Here is a 24,357-nt window from a genome sequence, read left to right on the forward strand (position 1 = left end):
CGATATGAGTAAGGGATTTGGGAGTGGGGAAACAACGTGGTGTGATGATTTCAAACTGTCATGATCATGCGTATGTATGTGTGTTGAGGCGCATTGCCAACTCTTACAAAATTTCTGCTAAAATTAAAGAATTTATTCTTTTTATTATATAAAAGACTATTATATAAAATAGTAGATAATATAAATTAATTATTTTTTGATCTTAGTTTATGACTTTTGATTATTAAATTGCAAATAACTAGATTAAAATAAAAATTCAAAAATAAAAAAATAAAAACCATATATTTTTAATAAACCAACTTGGGATTAAAAGGGGTCTATTATTTTTTTTAACGTTTAAGCATATTCCGTGAGTTATTATGTCTGATTTTTTAACAAAGTTTTAAATAATGTAATCTACATTTTAGCGGAAGGTAATGACAGCTGGATATTTGGCAACACAGGGAGCATGGAATCGGCTATTTCCACTTGACAAATCCGTAATTTTAATTTAGTTATTGAAAATACACTTAAAGGAGGAAGACTAGGTCGAATTTCTCAAAGCAAAATTTTGTTTCTTGGTGATAAAGAGTGCTGTGATTATAAATTTTAAAAAAGAATAATCTTATACAATTTTATTTGGCATTATAATTTTAAGAAAAATGCCGGAAAACACTTTACAGAATGGGGATAAACAGTTTACGAGAGTTTGGTGCGACGGATGGTAAGTCCTTTTACTAAATTAGTAGGTACAGAAATTTAAAAATATATCTGTTCTCAAACATTCTATAGTTGTCAAAAGTGGAACTTCCCTTTGAGTATTAATCATAGCAAATTTTTGGAAGATTTTGGGTGTGGGGCTGCCTAGAAGTATGTACGAATATTATTGTAAGTTTCCCATAAACATGAATTGAAACATACGTGTTGTGCCGATATACATCTGAAGAAAGTAAACTGTGACATCGATTTTAGTTAACAGAAAATGTGTCTATGTATTTCGATGTTTGTTTTCAAAACGTAAATTCCAAATCAAAATTTGACTTTTCAAATTACACCCACAGTTAGTTTTAGCAATGATTGGACATTGACGTCAACTTTAGCTTTCTTCAGTGGTGTACAAATTTAATGTGTTACAGTAGTTGGACTGCCAGCTTCACAATTTTTACAAAAATCATTTCGTAGTTATCCCATACAATCTCCCCATTTATTTGCATTTTAGTGGATATTAGTAGCCATTCTGAGACCAGGCAATTTTTTTTAAATCGCTTGCATGTTTTCGCCCTATATATTTTTTAAATACCAGAATCATGAGAAAAGTCTACAATTTTTTTTCACCTATTGCTATTTGTTGATAAATTTTTACTATTATCCATGTACGCACAAGTTTTTAAAAGCACTCTTCCTATTTTTAATACAGATTACTATTTTAAATATTCTCTAATGTCAATATTAGAAATCCTAAGATTTCCTACTTTCTAAAACCATCTTTCTATTTTCTAATGTTTTCCCACTATCCTCCTTTTGCCCTGATTGTTCTTTTACATTTTTGTACTTTGGATTTTCCCTATTTCTTCATTGTTTAACATTTGTTAATTATCTTTTTACAACCTTTTTTTATTTTATGATGTAATATGTTGTGACTTGTTAGCTTTTTTGTATATTTTCACTTTCAAGTTTCACATAGCTCAATATATGATTTTTGAAGTTTCTGGAGAAGTATTTAAAGCTGTTAATATTTTGTAAATATTAACAGCTAAATATTAACAGGTAAATATTTTGAATTGTGTTTCTTACTAGAATGTGTAACGAAACTGATTACACCAGGACCAGGATGTCTGAAAGATGTATGCCATCACCACAAGATCCATTAAAATATAGCGAGATAGCGATAGCTGGCTATTAACATGACAAATATGTTAAACAAGATCAAGTACAAGACCTTATATAACAAGAAGAAGATATTCTATATACTTGCCTCTATACTTTCATTCCTTTTTTACAATTGTTATGTTCTTTATACATATCCTATATTTGTTATAATATTTTATCTCTTGATCTTCAGTCCTCTTCTAACAAAGTCCACTGAAGCAGTTCAGCTATAGAACCTTAAATTATCAACCTTTTTTTGGCAGAGCCGTTCTTCAATATAGGTTTTATAGGAGTTTCCCAAAAGCTTCCAGTGTTCTTACCTTTCTCATTTTTAATTTGGATGCAAAAATGAGCTTTGACAGTTGACATAGTAAAATGAAAATTAAAATGGGAAATAACTGCCAAATCTTATGCTCAATGCTTATTTATTAAGACTTAAATATTAGGTGTGATACAATGCATCCATCTTAGGAGGTCTAAGTTTTTGAATGGCTCACAAATGGGCCTTGCCCGATCTACCCTAATGATAAGACTTACATATTCTATTATTACATGAAATTGTCAGTGACTGATCTAGACACATTTCCCTTGGAGTCGGGGGTAAACTTCCAATGGAACACCAACTAAAAGACATAAATAATAGGTTTTCTTTAATTTTGAACCTTGAGGGTTAGGGGGAATTTTCAATAATTGTTCTCACGCATTTCTGTCTGGAAATTGTTGAATTTGCAGATCTGCAGAAACATCCAGTGTAGTTTTGAACTTGTTTTTTGATTTAAGGGATAAGCTGAAAAGTGAAATTTGTGTTGGTATAAAATTTTCTTATAGATAATATTTAAGCAAGTAGTATCCAGTGGGAACACTTGTGAGTACTCTCACTTTAACTGTATGCAGAACCTCCAAGAGTATTTTTGTGCAGCAAATAGGTTATAAAAATTTTTTGCTTGGACTATTTTAACATTGGGCTACACTATGTTTATTTTCTTATTTTTTGAGATTTTCCTTGATGCAGCTTTTTGAGTTTGGTTGTTGTTAAAAAAGGAGTACTTTTTTTTAGCAAGACTGTCAATAATCTAGTTACCAGCACTTCCTTTATGCCCTGGTACCCATAAAAAGTTGCTTTGTTGTTCTTCACCAGTTATTTAAGGGGATGTGGTTTCAAGCTTGTGGGCCCACAAGTTGTAGACTTCAGAGCCTTTAATGCCCCTTGTTTTAGTGTTTCCGGCATTATTGAACAGAAAACTCTAGTGTTAGTAATTCAGCTTAGATTATTACGATGGAGTTTTCGATCCATTAGTAAAACAAGTAAAGGCACTACTTGCGGTTTTAGAGATTTCATTTTGTCACACTCGTTTGTAACATGCATTAAGAGTCTGAAATCTTGTCTTGCAACTATAATATAAGATGTGGACATATTCAAATATTGTATTCTTTCAACTCTTAAAACAGTCTCATGGCACAACTCTGATTCCTATGCAAATTTTTTGCTTTGTTGTTTTGTTCCAACAAACCAATGCAGCATAATTACATATGGTTCTGACACAAGTTACCTCAGCAGAGATGATTGGACACCTCCTATAGGATAACCTTTGGCTGCTTTAAAGTGGTTGACTGTTATCTAACTGGCTGCCAGAGAGACCTTTTTGGATTGTTCAGACCCCAATTGCATCTTAAATCCTGTTTCAGTAGTAACTAGTGTTGATGCACACTATCCCAGGGGGACTGACAGCTTTATGTGCTCTCTGAAGTACAGTGATTGCTCATCATTTTTTGAAATGAAAATGCTGTTGTTGGTGCTGAGAATCGAACTTGAGCGCTCTGGATTAGAAGACCAGTATCTTGGCCACTGTATTCTATACATATTTATATTCTACATTCCCAATAGTTAGCATGTATTGAATCCATTTAAATATATAATTATTTATACCTTTTCCTACAGCAGCATCATTCTCCTTGTTCAGGTGCTATGCTCTCCTAGATTATTGAGAACCAATCGCATGTTGTCTACTGCTGCTACTGCTGCTAGGATAGTGATCTGGTGTTATCTTCTGAATAGTGATCTGGTGCTAATGAGGTGTTATCAATCAAATTTCCTCTGTATGTCCATAAACACAGAGCTCGTTTTGATGATATAGCTTTTTTAAGATCTTTAACAAAGAACTTAAATCTGCATGGTGAATATGCCTGGTTGATCCACAATTTGTTCTTGATGGCACAGTATACTTGAAAGGTATAAGCTTATTTACCTGTATTTTTCCATTCTTTTTATAATAAATGAGTCTAGAGTTAAGTATAGGTCATTAGTTCCTCTTGAGTATATTTGGCATTCTTAAGAATAAAGGAGACTAATTTTTCTCCATTATTTTGAAGTAGAGCCTAATATAAAACCCATTTTCAATATTTTTGATAAGTGAGGTAGTAGAAATTCATTTCCCTGTTGTAGCAGGACTGGAAAGGTAATATCCCCCAGAAGATTTGCAAGCTTATATTAAGATAAGCTTTTTCACAGTCCTCGGGCGGACATTTATTTCGACATATGTATTCTATATGCTATATGTATAAATTTTTGTAACACTTCTTTAATCTGTTTTATATCTCAATTGATAATGTATAATATTTACAGTTATTAATTTTAGTCAAGTAGATATGTGGAATTTTCCTATTATACTTAATTGTAGTTATGTTTCATAATCTACGTTTTAAGAAATGAAAGAAATATTTTATTAATGTACTCAATTCAAAAATGTATTTGGATAAGAATCTTTAGACTTGCGTTTAAAATATCTCATTTTATCTTTATATTTAAATCGAATATGCATATAACTTTTCTTTTCATAAAATGTAATTTTTCTTTTAGTTGATAAATTTTTATGTTACCTAACCTTATAATATGTACACTACCATATATATTGTAATAAACTTCCGCTAATAACCTTTTACGGTTGATGCGGCTTTAAAAAAAAAACTTTTCTAAATATCTATAAATCGTAGTTACAAACAATAAAATGGATAATAACAGATGAGAATTATTATAGCATCTAAAAATTTATTAATGAAAACAAAAAAAAAATTGTGATTAAAATTTTAGTTTAATAATAAGTTTTTATAACGTACATAATAATGTACATTGTGAACTGAATGAGTCAAAATCAATACTTCTAGATATAATAAATACAATGGACTCCATATTGTGCCTAGATGTCTATCTTTCAGCTAAGTGTTAATAATTAATGTACAAAAATGGTAAATAAGATATTGAATTTATAAATTTGTTACCAATTTTCTTCATTTAATTTAATTGCAACTCCAATAAATGAATATACTTATACTGATTTTAATAAAGACAGATAAATCTTACAACCAAAGGCGTTATGAAATAAAAAAATAATTCTAATAAATAAAAAGAATTTCTGATCAAGTTATTTATTCAAAAATAATTCGTTAGGTGTTTCCTTCAACTAATAATAGCTTAAAACTGTCACCTCTTTTATTCCTAAACGATTATAAAATTACATCTTATATTTTCATCAATTTCAAAAGTTAGTTTCGAATGTGAAACAAATTTTCGAATGTAGAAGTGACCATAAAGTTTTTTTATTGTTTTTGGCATATTCCCACAGACGAAAATCATTTGGGGCTAAGTCTGCAGAACGAAGTGGTTACTGAATTCTTTTGTTCATCTGAGGAATTGTTTTTTCAAGAAAAATCGTACGTTGACTTTTCTTATATTATAATGAATGTCGCAATAACAACCAAGTATTGTTAAAATTCCTTAAAATTGTGGAGGCACTAATAACATGATTCTGGAGTTATGTATTAAGTTATGTATTCCGGTACTGTCAAATTTGATTTGATGAAAATAGACCGATTGTATGTGTCTCATTGATACCAAACCATAAATTTAATATCCGGGGAGTTTCTTCTGTATATGCCTATATGCTGTATCTTTCATGAAGACACATTAACGATTCGAGAGGTCCTTTTTGAAATTGTGTCGTCTGCGTATGTCTGTCTGCCTATATGATAACTCTGGGACGAAACTTCTCAGACTCTTGAAACGTAGAACATTGGTTCCTTTTGTCCCAAGGAAGATCCCTATTGAATTTGGGACCAATAGAACAAATGTCCCAAGTTACAAATAAAATGACCAATGTTACATATAACTCCGGAAAACAGGATGTAGAGTCTGGTATCTAGTTCCTTTAGAGCATGATACTAGGAATACACGGTATTCTCAAATTCATAGATATGTAAATTGCTAGTAATCTGTAGGTTAAAACAAGTTGGACTTTTTCGGGTCCTCGATATCCGGTTGTACGGTATTGTAATACAAAGCAGGCAGCTCTTGACAAAATGTTCTTAGACTAAATAAAATGAATACTAAATATCTTAACGTGTATCATGATAGTTCATAGATGCATGAACATAGGACATGAACCCGGTGAATCTTTTGGTGTCTTAATCACGGAAATAATGTAGACCTTAAAGAAAATTATTAGCGATACCAGTTATCTTTCATGATCATTGAAGATAACCATTCTTTAAAATTATTATAAAAACTTATGAGGACAATTTGGACTTAACGACTAAAGACAATATATTACGGATTATGTCAACTGCGGCTGGTCATATTGGAAAGGGGGACACAAAAACTAATTTGGTGCGATGTCAACGATTCATAAACAACAGCGTGATTTTTGAGTAAAAAGGAGACTGCCCTTTGAGTGTTGTACGCTGCTGTGCATACAAGTTATTTTAGAAATTTTTATTTTTTCGCAATCTTTCTGGCTGTAACATAGTTTGTTGATTGCTTGAAAAAAGTTGTTGTTTCGATAAGCGCTTTACAAAAGTGGTCCCTCACCCAAATTTCTAACCGATCATTATCAACATAGTTTTTGTCCCTGTAGTTTTATCTGTCGATTGCAAATTGTTTGTATAGTGTTGTCATTGTTAGTGTATTGTACTGAGCATCGATTCTATTTTAATCAAGGCGAGACAGGACTACAACAACTAGAAATGACCACTGTCTCCTTTGTAGTGCTTTAAGAAACCCATTGGTTCTCTTATATTTGTTATATTACGTTATATTTATTTCTTTATATTATAATAAGTTTCCTTTCGAAATCATCTGTAAGACGTAATAATACGCCCTTTACATGCAGCTCACTTCCGCGGCAGTGAGCAGAGAATTGAGCAGGGATCAGGGAAGTTGGCAGCTTGAGTATGTAAATACGTCGCTCGCGCTGCCATTACTCACGCCACTGCTGTTGTCGAATGCTCCCTTCGTTGGCGGTTTTTTTAACGGAAATCAAAGGACTTGAGTGCGAGTGACAGTGACTTGAGTGACTGTTGCTCGCTGTCTTGTCGGTGCACGGACTTATTTGTTTGTTTGGTAAATTTTTCGATAACTATGGTTGAGTGGGGCAATGGCCAATGCTGAAGTTTTTAGAGCTATATGCTAGCGAGAGATTGTTGTAGGATTCTTCACATAAAGACCACAACAACATTTTTGGTGGTATTGAAATTCTTACTTTAGTCTGTTTTTTTATCATGGGCTCAATTTTCTGAAGCAAAAATTCAAAATCTATGCCTGACATTCTGCAAAAGATAAAAAATTCTACGGATTCCGCACAAGTCAGTTCATTGAAAAAGTATGTTATATTTCCTCTGTAAAAAAATGTTTGAAGCCATTTTCACACTTTCAGATTATTATCCCAATAAAAGACTTTTTCGACATCGACTTTTTTTTTCTACCTCATTTGTTTTTAAAACGTTAGATAATTTTGTAAACTTAAAACACACAGAGCTGTCGCCGCATTAATTTCTATGCCCTCCATTGCTGATGGTAGACTGATGCAGCACTGTGGTAGCTGTATGTAAACAGTCATTTGCCTTAAATGCTGCCGTGGAATTATTTCGGACAGGACAGTGGGCAACGTGAGTAGCAGCAGCAATAAAGGGGATATAAGAAATGTAAATATGTGAGTTATGATGCGACTTCATGCTGGAACCAGACACCGGTTTCCCGTGAACATCGGATTTGCAGATTAAATTGTGCAATAGAACACTTGATATAGGCACTACATTTGGAGAACGGCCCTACATTATTATACTCCGGATCTATGTGGTTCAAAATTTGATCCAAAGCATGCCTTGTTGTTTGTTGACTGCCAGAGGAGGGAATACTCGCTACGGAAGTTCTTGAATTTTTTTTTGTTTCAGCGAAAAGCATTTCAAGCTAACATTGTTTATTTTCATTACTTAGTATCACAGTAAAATTGTTTGTTGTCGTTACTTTCAATAAACTTTGAACAAAAATAAAACTTTTTTTGTAACAGTCAGTTATTTATGTTACAAGCGAAAAAAAATATGGCTACTATCGGCAATAACATGGATGAACGCTATGAAAACCGTTTTAATATTATGCATTCAAAACAGACGAGCCATTTGCGGAAATGTCAAATTAGTTTGAGCCATTGTCAAAAATTAGTTTGACTCTGTCTTGCTGCAACAGACAGTTAAATGTTTTCAGTATAGCTTGTCTCAAAATATATCGTCTTGACTTTTTTGTCGTTAAAGGATTAGTGGTATTATTGCCGTTATTAATATACAAACACGTTTTAAATTTCAACCTGACCGCTCAGGGTTGAATCAGGTACGGCTAATGTTGAGGAAATTAAAATAGTTAGTATCAGTCATTAAGAATCTGTACTTGCTACTGTGTGTATAGTATATTAGTGAAGTTTGTTCGTAACAAATATGATTCGTCCTTGGGAAAATAATCGTTCGACATCTAGTAAACATCATCGAAAGCATTTGTCATTAGACGCAAAAGAAATAGTTAAAAATCTGTATTATGATACTTTAATAGATAGAGGCCTAATCAAACAATATGCCGTGAAAGCAACATATTTACTTACAAAAACGCCAATATTGTCGATAACGGATATTGTAAGCAAACATTCATTAAGAGGACGAAAAAAACGTAGTGATTTTCAATCTTATCATTTGGATAGTACTCGACGAGATATTATAGAAGAACAATATATTCCCTTCATAAAAATCAGACAGTTCCTACGTTTAATAAAGTTTATTGAAATTACAGGAAAAAAAAAAAACAAATATAGATGTAAGTCATGCCACCCTCCATAGACTCATAGAACCATTTCTAAAATGGGTTTTAAGTATCGTAAGATAGACAAAAAGCAGTAGTAATGGAATCACACAGACTGCGTACTTGGAGAACTGAATAATTCTCTGAAATTAGGAAGTATATGTTAGAAAATAAATCTATCATATATCTGGATGAAACATGGTTGGATACTCATTCATAATACAGCATGCAAAGGATGATCTAATAAAAACTGCTAGATGAAAGCATCTTCAAATAAATGAAAACACATAACAATAATTCATGCCGCCCGGTTCGAAAGACTGGTGGGTTTCAAACTGGGTTTTGCTCTTATCTGCGAAGAATATCACAGAACTTTTTGAAAATTGGTTTTAAAATTCTCTTTTTTAAAAAGTATTTCTGAAAATAGTGTAATCGTCATGGATAACCCAAGCTACCACAGTCCTCAGCTACAAAAAGCGCCAAACAGATCAAGTACTATAACTCTTCTAACAAAGAACAACTACTAGAAGTGTTAAATACATTTAATATTAAAAATCAATATGTATGTAATAACGTCCCAAAGAAAATTGAGCATACAGTGTTACGTCTTCCTCCGTACCATTGTGTATTTAACCCTATTGAGCATATGTGGCATCAAGTCAAAGTAAAGGTGAGGACGGCAAATAGTTCTCCTACCCTGAGTGCCACTGTCATACAGTTAATTAAAACTGTTATAAATATGTTTAAAGCTGGAAAAATTCTGAGCAACATATTGTAAAAGTTGAATAGTCCTATCTGTCTACGCAAAGTTACAATATACAACCCGTTATAATTAATCCAAATGAGGACTCTGACAGTGAAACAGAATTAGACATGGAATAATATTTATCCACATTTAGTCATACGGCTCACACTCCCTCTACGGGGAAAATTCGCTCATCCCAGATACTTATGGTATCAAAAGGGTTGAGCTCTGGTGTGACTCTTTCCGTGTTATCGAGCCCTAGGCGACTTGGTACTCTGGAGTATCTCCCAAAAATTTTCGTACACATCTGGACGTTGAGAGTAGTACAGCTTTCTGCATGGTCTTGTAGAGGAGTTCATCAGACCTAGCATTTTTATGTTTTCTAGGAGGTTCTTCGGAATGACTCCAGTAGTAGAGAGAATAATAGGTATTGTCTGGGTACTTTCCATTCTCCACTGTCTTCGTATTTGAATTTCCAGATCCTTGTACTTAACGATCTTTTCGCGATCGCCACATCAATTAGTGTTGTTTGTCTCTTTTTAAGTTTATTAACTAGTATGAGATCTGGTCTATTATGTGCCATTGTTTGGTCTGTGAGCACAGTGCGGTCCCAGTATACCTTGTAGTTGTCATTCTCAAGTATACCTTCAGGAACGTATTGATAATATGAGAGATGGTTTGTTTGGGGAAGTCCCAGTTTGATAGCTATATCTTGATGAATGATGTTTCCTACTGAGTCGTGTCTTTCCTTATATTCAGTTGCAGCAAATGCCTGGCAGCCCCCGGTAAGATGTTGGAGGGCCTTTGACGATATATTTCAGGTAATTTTTGGTTGGAGTAAACTGATTCTGAATGGCGAGTAATGAACCTTCTGTTTCAGAGAGCATCTTTCCTGATGTCAGCCAATAGTTCGACGCTATATTGTCGACATGGTCTTGACTGACCTCATTGGGAAGTCGCCCATGCAGAGGTTTACCCATCCAAGTGCGCATTTTTTCGACCTTAGTAAGATATTTTATCTGGTTCCCTCAGTTTGGTCGGTGTTGTATCATCTACTGCACAAATCGCGCAATGTAGAGTAGATGTCTCAGCCTGCACCTGAAAATAAGTTCTTAAATTAGTAATTTGTTTTTCTAATTGCTCACTTATATCCATAAGTCCTTGTCCACAAAATACCGGGTAATGTCGTTCTTTCTACTGCACTTTAAGGATGTTTTGTAAATGAGTAGCTAAGCGCGGAACATGCGTAGGTGTTTAGTGCCTTAAACAAATTTTTACTGTTAAGGTTTGAACGAAGCAGCTGTTTTACCCTTCGTATAAACTCGGTAGTTATCTCAGTTTTCATTTGATTATGGTCAATCTTCCGCGCCTGCTTTATTCCGATAAATGATTTATTCCGTTAATCCGCCGGGCTGAACCGTTTCTTTGATTATATTTAAGACACGGCACTTGTCAAGACCATTTATTATTAATATTTGTATTATTATTGTTTGATTTCTATAGCGATCAATTTAAGCAGTAGGCCTTGAAATAAAATCTATCTAAAAATAAAATGTACTATATTATTTTTACCATGAGTCCGCCTCTGATGTTTTGTCACCAAGAACCATTAACTTTCGTTGTTCCATTGATGGCAATGGTAATAATAACACGAATCCTTTAACTAGGGGAAAACAAAGACAATATATTTTGAGACAAGCTATACCTAAGGTCAGATTTCATCGTTTCGTTCGTAGATTAACGTCACCAAATGAGTGAGTTAGGTTCATGAGATTTTATAAGTAGTTTATCGACGCATCCGAAAGCAACGGGGGTGGAAGCGGAAAATCTAGTCCTGATATAATATAAAAACTGCGTGTTTACGGTGTTTCATTATACTGTATTACATGTAAACAAGGAAGGTATAATGCAATGTGATGATTATTAAAATGTTTATTAATATTTATAAGTTAAAAATAGTTTTATTGTAAGCTTTTTTAAGTCATTTTAATTTCGGGGACATGCTGCCATGCGACGTTACGCTAGAGCCGTCCCTGAATGATGATAATCTATTATTTATGTACACCATTGTACAACTATAAGTGGAAAATATATAGTTTCTCCCAAAGTACAAAGTAGTACTCTACTAGAATGAAATTTAGTTTGTGAGCATCATATCCTTATGAAATTAACAATAAAAAACTTCTGCTTTCTAACTATGATCCAATACTACTCTTATCAGGTCGCGTGGGTGAAGGAAACATTTATCACCCAAATAAATACCTTTTAAGCACAAATAAAACAAGGTTATATGAAATAATTAATTTTCCTATTAAACAAATATTATGTTTGCTGGGAGGCCTTGGATTTAGCGGTCAGGGATGTTAATGCTTTTAATAACATCATCTCGGTGTTTATTAAAAAAAATTAAATATAAATTTTCAAGATAAAAATAAATCTGAAATGATGCAAATAATTTTAAAACTTCATCAGAATAAATAGCTTACAGAGCTCCATTATTTTAAATAATATTCCATTACATATTCATTTTGCAGACAGCGAAAATTTGATAAGAAAGATCATGAACATTGAACAATATTTTTTAATGGCGCATAATCAAAAAGCCACGAGAAAGATAATTTTTCCACGTGGATTCTGTGTCGTAACAGAGTAAACGACAAGGAAGTGGAGGATAATCTAATAAAATGAGAAATTGAAATATCTATGTGAAATTATAAGGAACAAGCAGATAATAAAAAAATGTTCTTTGGGAGAGATAACAATCAGAAACAATAATTATTGTCTGCACCACCCTAAATGAAACAGGCGATGTATAAAAACAGATTTTATTTATTTATCGTATGGCACTTGACACATTTACATTTAAATTTACATATATTTTGTATAAAACATTACATTTATGTTTACGAACGAACATCTAACTTATTTATATATTCTATCGACTCTGGAGTCGCCATTAGGAAATCCTCTGACCTGCTAGGATCTTGTGGGACACTGTTCTGTAATGTGACAGATGGTTTGGGGTTGTCCGCAGTCACAGAGTGGGGATGGTCGTTTACCCCATTTGTGCATCATGTAAATACATCAATCGTGTTGGGATCTGATTCGGTTCAGCATAGTCCATGTGTTGCGTGGTAAGTCAAAACCTGGTGGTTTTTGTGTGATGCAGGGTAAGCTGCTATTTTGTTGTTCCATCCATTCTCGAGTCCAAGTGGTCGTTAAGTTAAACTCATTTTCCACAGCAATCTGTGCTGTTTTTATTGGCGGTCCTCTGGAGCGTAAACGGTTACCGTTGGCAGCATCTATATCTTGATGAATTGGTAGGATCTCGTTACTAAGTATCTTTTTGTACTCACTAGTGAGGGAGTGTATGCGCCGTAGTTTGGGTGGTGAAATGTGGCTCAGTACTGGAAGCCATTGCGTAGGGGTGGATTTGATAACACCAGCAATCATTCTCATTGTACTGTTCAATTGGGCATCTACTTTGTGTATATGTGGGCTGTTAAACCAGGCTGAAGAGCAGTATTCTGCGGTTGAGAAGACAAGGCCCAGGGCAGATGATCGCAAGGTGGAAGCCGATGCTCCCCATTTTGTGCCGCACAGCTTCTGGATGATGAAATATCTGATATAAAAACAGAAATATCTGATAAAAGTATAAGAATCGGATGGTCCCCATATACGATTATTGAGAGCAAGCATACTGTGCTGTTCTCTGACAAAATAAATGATCGTTCATATTAACTAAAAATTAGTGTTACTTTTTTAAATATTCAAATATTAATTTATGGGTTTATCTTCACACACTCCATAGTACATGATGTGAAAATCTGATTTACATCATAAGGAAGATATAAATCACATATACTAAATCAGGAGTTGAGATTAACTCGGCAAAACATAATACATATAAGATTTATAGATAAAGAACGAACGAAATAACTATGAGAAAAGTAAAGTATCTGAGCGAGAAGTGCCAGAAGAATACTGGAAGTTGCAGAAACAGAGATATGTTTTCGAAGATGCCCTCTAGTAACAACAATGGACCGAATAAGAAATGGAGAAATAAGAAAATATCAACATAAAGTTTACTAGGATATTCTACAAATGAGGTTTAATTCCTATTATAAAAAAATATTTTTCGATTTTACCGTGCTTATAGCGAATCCATACGATTAAAGATTCACATAAAACAATTCTCGCATATTTCAAAATTGTAAATATTCTCCGCATATTTGTCTTGCATGACTAATTTTTAACTTTTTTTTTAGTTACGATATGGTACATTTCGGTCACGCAAATTCCTTACGTCAAGCAAAAGCATTGGGCGATCGCCTTGTAGTAGGTATACACACAGACGAAGAAATAATGAAACACAAGGGACCTCCAGTATTTACTGCAGAGGAACGCTACAAGATGGTCAGAGGTATCAAATGGGTGGACGAAGTTGTAGAAGGAGCTCCTTACGTAACGACGTTGGAAACTTTGGATAAATACGACTGTGATTTTTGTGTACATGGTGATGACATTACATTGACCGCTGATGGGGTTGATACTTATCACTTGGTTAAAGAAGCGGGTAGATATAGGTAAGTGTCTTCTTCTTCTTCCATCTTGTATGTAGGCTTTAAAGTCTGGTTCTTCTTCAATATTATCCTCCTAAATTGTTTAAATTATCGCATCATCTTTTTCTTGGTCTGCACAGATCTCCCCTAATTTCTTTCATTCTTCTCTTTCTTGCTATATTCTCGAATATGCAATTTTTTGAGGTCGTCTGGCCATCGCAACTGTGTATTCCTTGTCCTCTCTTGTTATCCCAAGATCTCCACTGCATGATTAGATTATTCCACCTTTCATTTTCATATCTGATGTGTCCTTCAAATTAATTGCCTTTTTAGTTTTCTTAATTCTCGTCTCATATCTCTTACTACATTATTTTTCTTTTTAATAAATTTATTTGTTTTCTTATTCATAGTTTTTTATTTAACATTTGTCTTTCCGTGGTTGTTTGAGTTTTCTTTATTCTATCAACATTTACCTTTGTAAAAGTTCATACTCGTGGCCCATAAGTAAGAACCTGGAGTACACATTGGTTAAAAACATGTATTTTAAAGAATTTGTATTTTTTCATTTTTAAGGATTTAACTCAATTTACCAAACGTCTCCCAAGCAACTCTTGTTCTTATTTATTGTTCTCTATTCATCGCTATTTGTTCTCTTTCTTGGTAGATTTAAATTATTTTATTATTATTTGAATAGCTGTGGCTTTACTCTACTTTATCAAAAGCTTTCTCGAATTAGATTAAAAGCTCCGATTAGTAAATGATCATTGTTAGTAAATGGTCACCTGTAATGAACCGTTTATGAAGCCGGCTGGTCCTTTTCAGTGGATTCCATCAAATTTTGTTGTTAACTTATTTGTTAGAATTTTTGTAAGTAATTTATAGATGAAGTTAAGAAGAGTTTTTCTTATGTAGTTTCTTGTGCCATTTTTTATGCGTCATCGTTGTAATAGATTCACATAAGTAATTCGGGATATTTTTTTCTTGATATTTGAAATATTTAATTAAAAAGAGTATGGGTAATATTTATTACAAGTTTTCCACCGTTCTTAAGAACTTCCCCTGTTATTCCTTCTTTTCCAGGGCTTTCTTCTTCTTTTCATCTTTTAGATATCTCTTTATTTCTGATTTACTGATTTCAGTTAGTGTTCTGAGTTTATATTTTCCACTTTTTATAATTTCGTCTTCGTGTTTTCCTTTACTCCTTTCACGGACTAAGTTCCTTTCTCCATTGTTGGACATCATACGATGCTGTTTTTATTACAGGGAATCAAACAGGATCATTTGATAGATTATTTTTTGCCTTTTCTGAAATATCCAGTCCTGATATTGTTTGATCTTTGAAGTTATTAAATAAAATATATGATGTATACATTTAAATTGACTTTTAAAATAATTTTTTTAGGGAAGTCCAACGGACAGCAGGCGTTTCCACGACAGATTTGGTAGGTCGGATGCTGTTACTAACGAGGAATCATTTTAAACAAGGTCAGTATGAGTACGATGTCGCTCGAGAACATTCTTCTTCTATGGGACAGGACTCATTCGCTAGATCTCCTTGGACAGGTTGTTCGCAGTTTTTGCCGACTACACAGAAGATTATCCAGTTTTCAGATGGAAAGTCTCCGAAACCCGGCGATAGGATTATCTACGTTGCTGGAGCTTTTGATCTCTTCCACGTCGGTCATTTGGACTTCTTGGCAAAAGCCAAAGAGCAGGTAAACAAAAAACCGCTGTATATATATATATATATATATATATATATATATATATATACATATATATATATATATATGATTTCGTGGGTTTTCCGTTAAATTGTTTTGGTTTTTAGAAAAACCGTTGTTTTGACGAAGTTTCGGTTAGGTCACACACATTGTCAGGTTTGTTCTGGCTTCTTCCAGATTTAATGCTGGCTTCGCATTGACGTTCCAGAACTGTAGGGGACTTTTCCCAGCATGGTAATGCTACCTAGTCTAATTAAAGGACTGCAAGAAAAAATTCAAAATATATTAGGGAGATTATGAAGTGGAGTACTATTCCTTACTAGAACAAAAGTAAGGAGCAACAAATAAGACTGTTTGTTATTTTTGTAGATTTTAAGAAAACGTACGATATAAACACATACTTAATAACTTTAATAAGGGCATTAAAGGGTACTTAGTGTAACGTAAGAGTGGAGCATTCGCAAACAGATAGATTTAGAGGAAACAAAGGATTATGATAAGGTGACTCTCCGTCCTCAGTTCTTTTCAATTAATACTGAAAAAAAAAATAAATAAGAGAAAGTAAAACGAACGGAAGCATTTATTCTAGATTGCACCAATGTGTTGCTTATACTGATGATCTAGTACTATTAGCAAGATCAAAGTTGAACTTAAAAGTATATTGAAGAAACTTGAAGAGGCGGTAATAAATAGTTAATATGACCTTAATAACAAAAACCGAGAAGATTTTGCGTATGAAAAAGGACACGGACTGAGAAAATTAAAATAGAATGATTACAAAGTATAGGCATATTTATGAAGGTACTGAGATTAATGTGAATTTCAAGAGACTACAATCGTGATGCATAGAACGTAGTGAGACCAATAGTAAGTTTTGCTGCCTAAACTTGGGCTTTAACAAATGCAATAAAAAGAGAGCTAGATATAAGGGAACGTAAAGTGTCAAGAAGAATTTATGATGGGAAGATATACATATAGTTTTTGGAAAAGGATAAACGATGAATTGTACGACTTATGCAGAGTACCCAAAAAACAAGATTTATAAGAGAGCATCGGTTAGGATGGATGTGCCATATTAGGAAAAGCGCAGGTGATAAGATACTAACAAAAGTTTTAGACAAGAGCCTAAACAGGAGAGGAAGGAGAAGACCAATAATGAGATGGCAAGACCAAGTGGAACAGGACCTAAGGGATCTTAGAGTAAAACACTGAATATCTAGGGCTAGAGATTGGAAAAGGTGGGGAGAAGTTGTACAGTAAGCCTTGGACCATAGCATGTTGCGCTATTATTATATATAATATACAAATTAGAAAAAAATTGACAAACAGCTATTGCAACTTTGAGCGTACTTATTAAAAAAATTGTTGGATGTTTAACGTGAATTTAGTGTTCTTTCTCTTCCTAAATCGCCCGTGTACAATATTTTACTTATCATCAAACAGACTTTTGATGATAAGTTATCATCAAACAGAATTTTGAAAATTCCAGTTACTGTGTTATTTTGCTCATGCTAATTTGTAAGGCGTGTACCACGTCTTCTAGTCTTCAAATTAACCGCATACACCTGACATTCTGGCCACCAATTAACTATCCAGCAGCTTGGCCTTAAACTGTTGCAATTCAAAATATTTATCAAAACAGCTATGTAAAAAACTGTATAAAACATTGTTTATTGTCTTATATATTAATTTGGTTATTAATTTACTTTTATTATTACAGGGCGATTACCTAATCGTCGGACTTCACACAGATCCAGTCGTCAACAGATATAAGGGCACCAATTATCCAATAATGAACCTACACGAAAGGGTACTTAGTGTCCTGGCGTGCAAGTACGTTTCCGAAGTGGTAATTGGTGCGCCTTATACTGTTACAAAGGATCTGATGGACCATTTTAAAGTCGACGTAGTGATACATGGAGATACGCCTGTTATGATGGACGTGGATGGGAGTGATCCGTACGAATATCCTAAAATGGTAAGTGAACATCACTAGTTAAATACGAATGTTATATATTCACTAGACCTCTCTAGATGTTTGGAGAAATGGTTTTAATGGTTTTCTTTTGTATCCGAATGTACCGATGGTGAAATTAATAAAAGGTTTAGTTGCTAGTTACTGTTGGAGTAGCAGTAATAACAATACAGTGGAACTAACACTGTATCTTGTAAGTTGTCATATTCTATTTCTTGATTGTTACTGTTAAATTCAAAAACCTTTCCGCCTAGGTATTTGACGTTGACTATATTCCTTGATATAGCTCGCCTATATTGGCGAGCGGTTAAGCCTCCAAAAAGACGACTATGACCTATAACTCGTTGGCTACCTAGCAAAGTTGAGATACCAAAATGTTCATAATAAAAATGTACACAACTTTTCTTAATAAAATTTTTTGATTGGGGTGGAGTAACATGTATATAAACAAGAAAAAAGCAAAAAATTCTGATTCTTTAATTTTAACGCAATTTTATATTTAATTTACAATGTCTCAGCTCGGTTTGGATACTTCGATTTTTATTTCTGACACAATATACTATGGATATTTCCGCATCAAATGAGATGTACTTATCCGAACCCTTAATTTTGATTATAAACAAAATTGTGATTTAAAAAAAATCGTATTTTCTACTCCTCGAATATTTAGAAGTTTTCTTAACAGTTGTAGATTTATTAATTGAATGATTAAAAAGTTATAGCAAATTTTATCCACGTGTGAGTAGTGGGCAACCTCGGTTATACAAAGTATACGTATAGAGTGTGCGCATGGAAAACATTTCGTCTTCATGAGAAACTTTTAACCATTTAATAGTCGATTAAATTTATTTATATATTTATAGTCCAGGCGGGATCTGTCGAAAAACAGACCGTAGTGAACATTTCGCCTAGAATTAGAGATTTTTTCTTTTAAATGTTTTCTTCCCCTTAAACATAACTCATAGCCTTTATATTCCGCTTAGAAGAACTTATAATAGGACTGATACGTCTGCTACATTTTGTTAGGATCGGTTTAATAATTTTTGCATAATAATTTTGCAATGCAGGCTCCGCGAAAAATTCCATTATATGTTATAGGCAAAACTGGGCAGACAAAGAAAAAATTTTGATTATGTTAAATAAAAAATTAAGCACAAGGTTTGCCACTGGCGCATATCGTGATTATTAATACAAGGTACATCCTGAAGTGATTCCAGCAAAAAATTAACTCCTATGGAAAATTTCTAATTCAAAACAGATTCCGCCTGGACTATTATCTTTTTGAAGTTATATTTCTATACGCGCGCTCCACGTTGGAAATTTGTATGGGAGTGAATCTGTGAAACCATTACATATGTAAGATAATGAGTAAGAGAGAGACAGAAGATATATTTTCTCTCTCTTCCTCTCTCTAATATATAAATGTTCCTTTTGTATATATAATTTAATATTATACATATTATATAAAGATATATATACATATAATATTATACATATAATAAAATATTTATTAATATTATTTATGTGATGTTTTGTATTATTTATTAAATGTTCATAATTATATTATTCTTTTGTATTTCAAAATAATAATCTCAATAAATCACTTTATGATCCAGAACTGTCAATTTTGAAATACATTTGTGTTATGTCCTCAGTAGTGTAGTAGTCAGTATCCCCGCCCGTCACGCGAGAGACCGGGGTTCGATTCCCAGTCGGGGAGGACTTTTTTATTAATGTTATTACATTATTGTCATTTTTAAATACTTATGGATATTGCATTTTAATTTGTATTGTATTATTATATATGGAATTATGTTGCACTGTATTGTAGTGTATTTTTTTTATGTATATTATTGTCATTTTTAAATACTTATGAATATTGCAGTTTAATTTGTATTATGTTTAATTAAATTATGTTTAATATGTAATAACAAAATAAACAATGAATTTTACTGCAGAGTATGTGTAAAAAAATTTTGCATTCAACTCCTTTCATACATATATGAAAATAAAAATATACATTTTCATCAAAATATTGATTCAATCCTTCATTGCTAGTAAGTTGTTATTAATTCTGTTTCTCTTTCTGCTATGTCTTACCTATAAAATTACATATGTAATGATTGTGCAGATTGACTCCCAAATAAATTTGTAACGGCGAATGCGTGTATAGAAATGTAACTTCCACCGGCAGTCCCACTGGACTGCCACACCCGTTTTTTTTTAATTACTGTTCTTTTTTTTAATCACAATTAGGGTATTACAGGAAATAGATGAGATGCATACAGTAGAATTAGGGTTGGATGGATGAAGTGGAAGTAAGCGAGTGGGACGCCATTGTTAGATCAACGAAGATATATACCAATACATTCTTTGGCAAAAAAGACTTAGCTTAAGTATCATTGACGCACTTCTGTCTTTACACGCTATAAGTAGATGTGATATTACATTAGTTTTTTTTAATTGAAAGAAAAAAAACATATTTAGCTTTGAAAAAAATGAGTGGTGATGGTTTATAAAATTTTTCGATTCTTACGCATTTGCCGATAGAAGATATAAAAATTGTTAGTTGTTTCCTAGTTTTAACATATGACTCTTCGAAAAAATCTAAAGTAGATGTAAACAAAAATTTAACTACAGATAAATTGCCTCCCTCGAAATCGATATTAAAACAACATATTTTACGGTCTATGTGACAAATCAATTAATAGTAAGCTGTTTGGCTAGAAGTTATTTCATATCTTCTTCTTCAAGTGCCATCTCCGCGGCGGAGGTCGGCAATCATCATAGCTATTCGGACTTTTGAGACGGCTGCTCTGAAAAGTTCATTTGATGTACATCCGTACCACTCTCTCAGGTTGCGCAGCCATGACACTACGCCTCCCTATGCTTCTCTTTCCTTGGATCTTTCCCTGCATAATCAGTTGGAGCAAGGTGTATTTCTCTCCACGTGTAATATGTCCGAGATATTCTAATTTTCTTGTTTTTATTGAATTTAAAATTTCCATTTCTTTGTCCATCCTTCCCAGAACCTCTTTGTTTGTGACGTGTTCTGTCCATGATATTTTCAGAATTCTTCTGTACACCTACAGCTCAAATGATTCCAGTTTTTTCATTGATGTCGCATTCAAGGTCCAAGATTCCATTCCATAAAATAAAGTCGAAAAAACATAGCACCTCGCCAACATAACTCTTAGTTCCAGTTTTAAATCCCTGGTACATAGAACTCTTCTCATTTTGTTGAAATTTGCTCTAGCCTTTTCTATTCTTATTTTTATCTCCTGATTGTAATCATTTGTGGAGTTAATCATTGTTCCCAGGTATGCATATTTGTCCACTTGTTCGACGTTATTTCATATGAAATCGTCCTAATTTTTTCGATGGAAATTCTGCGATGAAGTATTTACAAAAGTATTTTTGTACGTCTAAAAGAAAAAATTCCTGCACAAGTAATGCATCGATTCCGAATTAGATTGCTGTGAGGTATGTACATGCTCTGAATCATGTAATAAAAGTCACGTTTAAGAAGAAAAATTAAACGATTCTCAATTAAATAACGATTTTACAGATCATGATTTTATAGTCTAATATTGCCAGGTGTTATGTAATATAAATTCTTTTAAATATTTTCTTCTAGTGTTAATATATTACTGTAACAATAAAGAAAAATTGTTATCTATTATTAATCAAGTAAACTATTTAAAAAATTACTTCAACGGTGTTATTTACCGAAGATAAGTAACAATAACAATACTAAGCTCCATTCGCTTAGCTCGGGCATATTTTGACAGATTCATAGTCGGAAACCTACAACACAAAAATTCCTACCTCTCAGTATTAATAGCTCAAATATACTTACTCTTGCAGACTTCTTCCATTGAAAAAAGAACAATTATTATACATAGTGGAAGTGTATACTAAACCCATAAAATTTTCCCTGTATATTTAAAATATAATATTTGAGTTGTTCAATTTAACATATTGTAGTAAATAAACTCTTAGATGAGTAGGATGCTGTTAAATTACAAGGTAATCAAGCTGCACAAAGATTTATTCAAAATAACTATCATTTTTTTAAATTATTTGCCGAATTAAACCCTGTTGAGGTAAGTTGATCATTAAAATAATATTTTTATCTAATTATATAAATGTTACAAATGTTCTTAATGACAATCCAGTTCAGTTTAACAGCTTAAAAGATCAAATTCGCTTAGAAATTTATAGCATGTATAAAGAAAGTAAGTTTCTATTATATATAAAAAAATATATTTTGTAAAAAATTTAGGCTAATTTAGTTTATATCGTTGAGTTGCGCCAAATGTAGGCAACCAACTTAATATTTTTGGTACCATTTAGCTTGTGTTTCTTGAGAATATTTTCAATAAACGTTTAATAGTTTCCAGTTAATTTATTATTTTTTTAAAAGTGATGTTAATAATGCTGATTAAGCAATATTTCAAATGATATTTATAATCACAAAACGTACTCAATATTGGGTTATATAATCCACATAATAAAGTACGTTAAATAAAAAAGGTAAAATTCCGGGTCGTCCAAAACTAGTTTCTGCTAGGAATAATAGAATATTAGTAGAAGTTTGCAGAAAAAGTTCGACGAAATACGCTATGAGCAGGTGTGCTTGATTGTATAGTAATTTCCAGCCACTTCTAGTCTGTCAAAAAGTAACTAACTTCGCAAAAAAATAATTACTAAATTCACTAGATAGTTCGGACTGGGATTAGCGAACCGACTATAACACTATTATCAAATATATTTATTATTGACGAAAATTTGTCAAACTTTCGTAATTATAAACAAAAATCGACTATCAAAATGTTTTTCAACAATAAGAAATAATTTTGCTTGCGCGAATTTTACGTAATATGAATAAACGAGGTTTTGCGCTACTCGTGCGTCTGATAAAAATTGTTTTCAAACTTTTGTATTGTAAATTGTTTGTAAACTTTTTGATCATTCACTTTGGAAATTGGAAACATTCCAGACAACTTATTTAAATATTAACATTTAATGTATAATGTTTTAATGTAGAATTGGTTAAAAAGGCAGATATTTATAACACAAATGTTTAATTAGAAAAAAATATCCGAGTAGCATCCGTTTAAAAAAAAATAGTCGTTTTGTATACATATAGTCAAACTTAGCAGTTCGGATATATCTCATTTTTGCGGAAATTTCCATAGTATATAATATGTCAAAATTATAAAGCGAAATATTTAAACCGATCCGAGAATTTTTACTTAAAAAAGCTGTGCAGATTTTCGTTAAACATTTTGGCATCAAATTTGTGCAGTAGTCAGAGAATATGTGTTATTTATACTTCTCCTAGAATATTTGTAATGTCCTCCTAAGATTACATATCATTTAGTCCCCGTCTACTCATGCCCTCTAATTTCTTAAAGGTGCAATACCAGAATACACTTCTTCAGAAAACAACAGTAGTTCTTGATATGTTTAAATTATTACAATCGCAGTCATTGTGCTTAGGCATTTTATTTGACGTTTCAACTTCTTATTATAGTACTATAGGAAATAGTTTTTTCAGCCTAAATCATTTTGAAAACATTTTCCAAGAGGTTTCGAAACGCCACTACAATATTTCTAAGCACCATTAATTATCTATTTAATATAATAATTAAAACAGTTCCAAACAAATTCCAAAGTGTCTATTAATGGAGCAGAAGTTTGCATCGTTTAAAATAAATGAATGCTTATGTACATTTGTAAACAATCAGTTGAAATTTTTCGTCATAAAAGAAAGTGGTTTTCCGCATCTAACAGCTGAACGTCTGCATTCCATAATCTGAGAGGTGTGGAAAATAAACCGTATGTCACCAGGTTGAAAAAAAGTTAACAATATCTAAAGGATGATATAACATCTATAATTATAACTTCTTAAAAAGGGCGTTCTCATGCGCCCTAGAGAGAAATAACCTTGCCTACCGTTATAAATAAAATTCTCCACTTGCATAGATCACATCAATACTGTGAGAGTAATAATAGAACAATCGGTCGAATGAAACGTCCTTATATCTGGTTTTTGTCGATTTCGAGCGTGCCTTTGACAGCTTCTCACATGCTGCTGTGAGAAGTATTTTCCACTGAAGCCAATAAAATAGCTTTGAAAACCAATATTAATAAAACCAAATCCATGAGAATCAATGCAAGAAATAACATACTATTTACTATTAATAACTTGAGATTGAAAATGTGGACAATTTTACATATCTTGGAAGTGTCATAACAAAAAGCAAAGGCACGGAAGACAATCTTCGGAGGATACGAATTTCTCAGCATGCTCTGCCCCGTTTGGAGTTCCGGCCAGCATACCAAAAAGACAAAGGTCCGAATATTCCAGTCGAATGTCAAGT

At 32.7% G+C, this 24,357-nt stretch overlaps 1 protein-coding gene across 3 annotated transcripts in view; it reads left to right on the top strand.

Moving 5' to 3' along the window:
• Nucleotides 1-479: 479 nt before the first annotated feature.
• Nucleotides 480-24,357, top strand: part of Pect (phosphoethanolamine cytidylyltransferase) — a 28,496-nt gene continuing 4,618 nt past the window's right edge. For 2 of the 3 annotated variants that reach the window (XM_072526387.1, XM_072526388.1), the window contains exons 1-4: nucleotides 480-703; nucleotides 13,976-14,293; nucleotides 15,672-15,984; nucleotides 17,714-17,971. In XM_072526387.1, coding sequence (XP_072382488.1) covers nucleotides 642-703; nucleotides 13,976-14,293; nucleotides 15,672-15,984; nucleotides 17,714-17,971 — 951 coding nt within the window. In that variant the 5' untranslated portion in view covers nucleotides 480-641. The remainder of the gene's footprint in view (nucleotides 704-13,975; nucleotides 14,294-15,671; nucleotides 15,985-17,713; nucleotides 17,972-24,357) is intronic. The other variant, XM_072526389.1, reaches the window with a different exon arrangement.

Source organism: Diabrotica undecimpunctata, chromosome 3 (assembly GCF_040954645.1).
Source record: "Diabrotica undecimpunctata isolate CICGRU chromosome 3, icDiaUnde3, whole genome shotgun sequence".
NCBI lineage: Eukaryota > Metazoa > Arthropoda > Insecta > Coleoptera > Chrysomelidae > Diabrotica > Diabrotica undecimpunctata.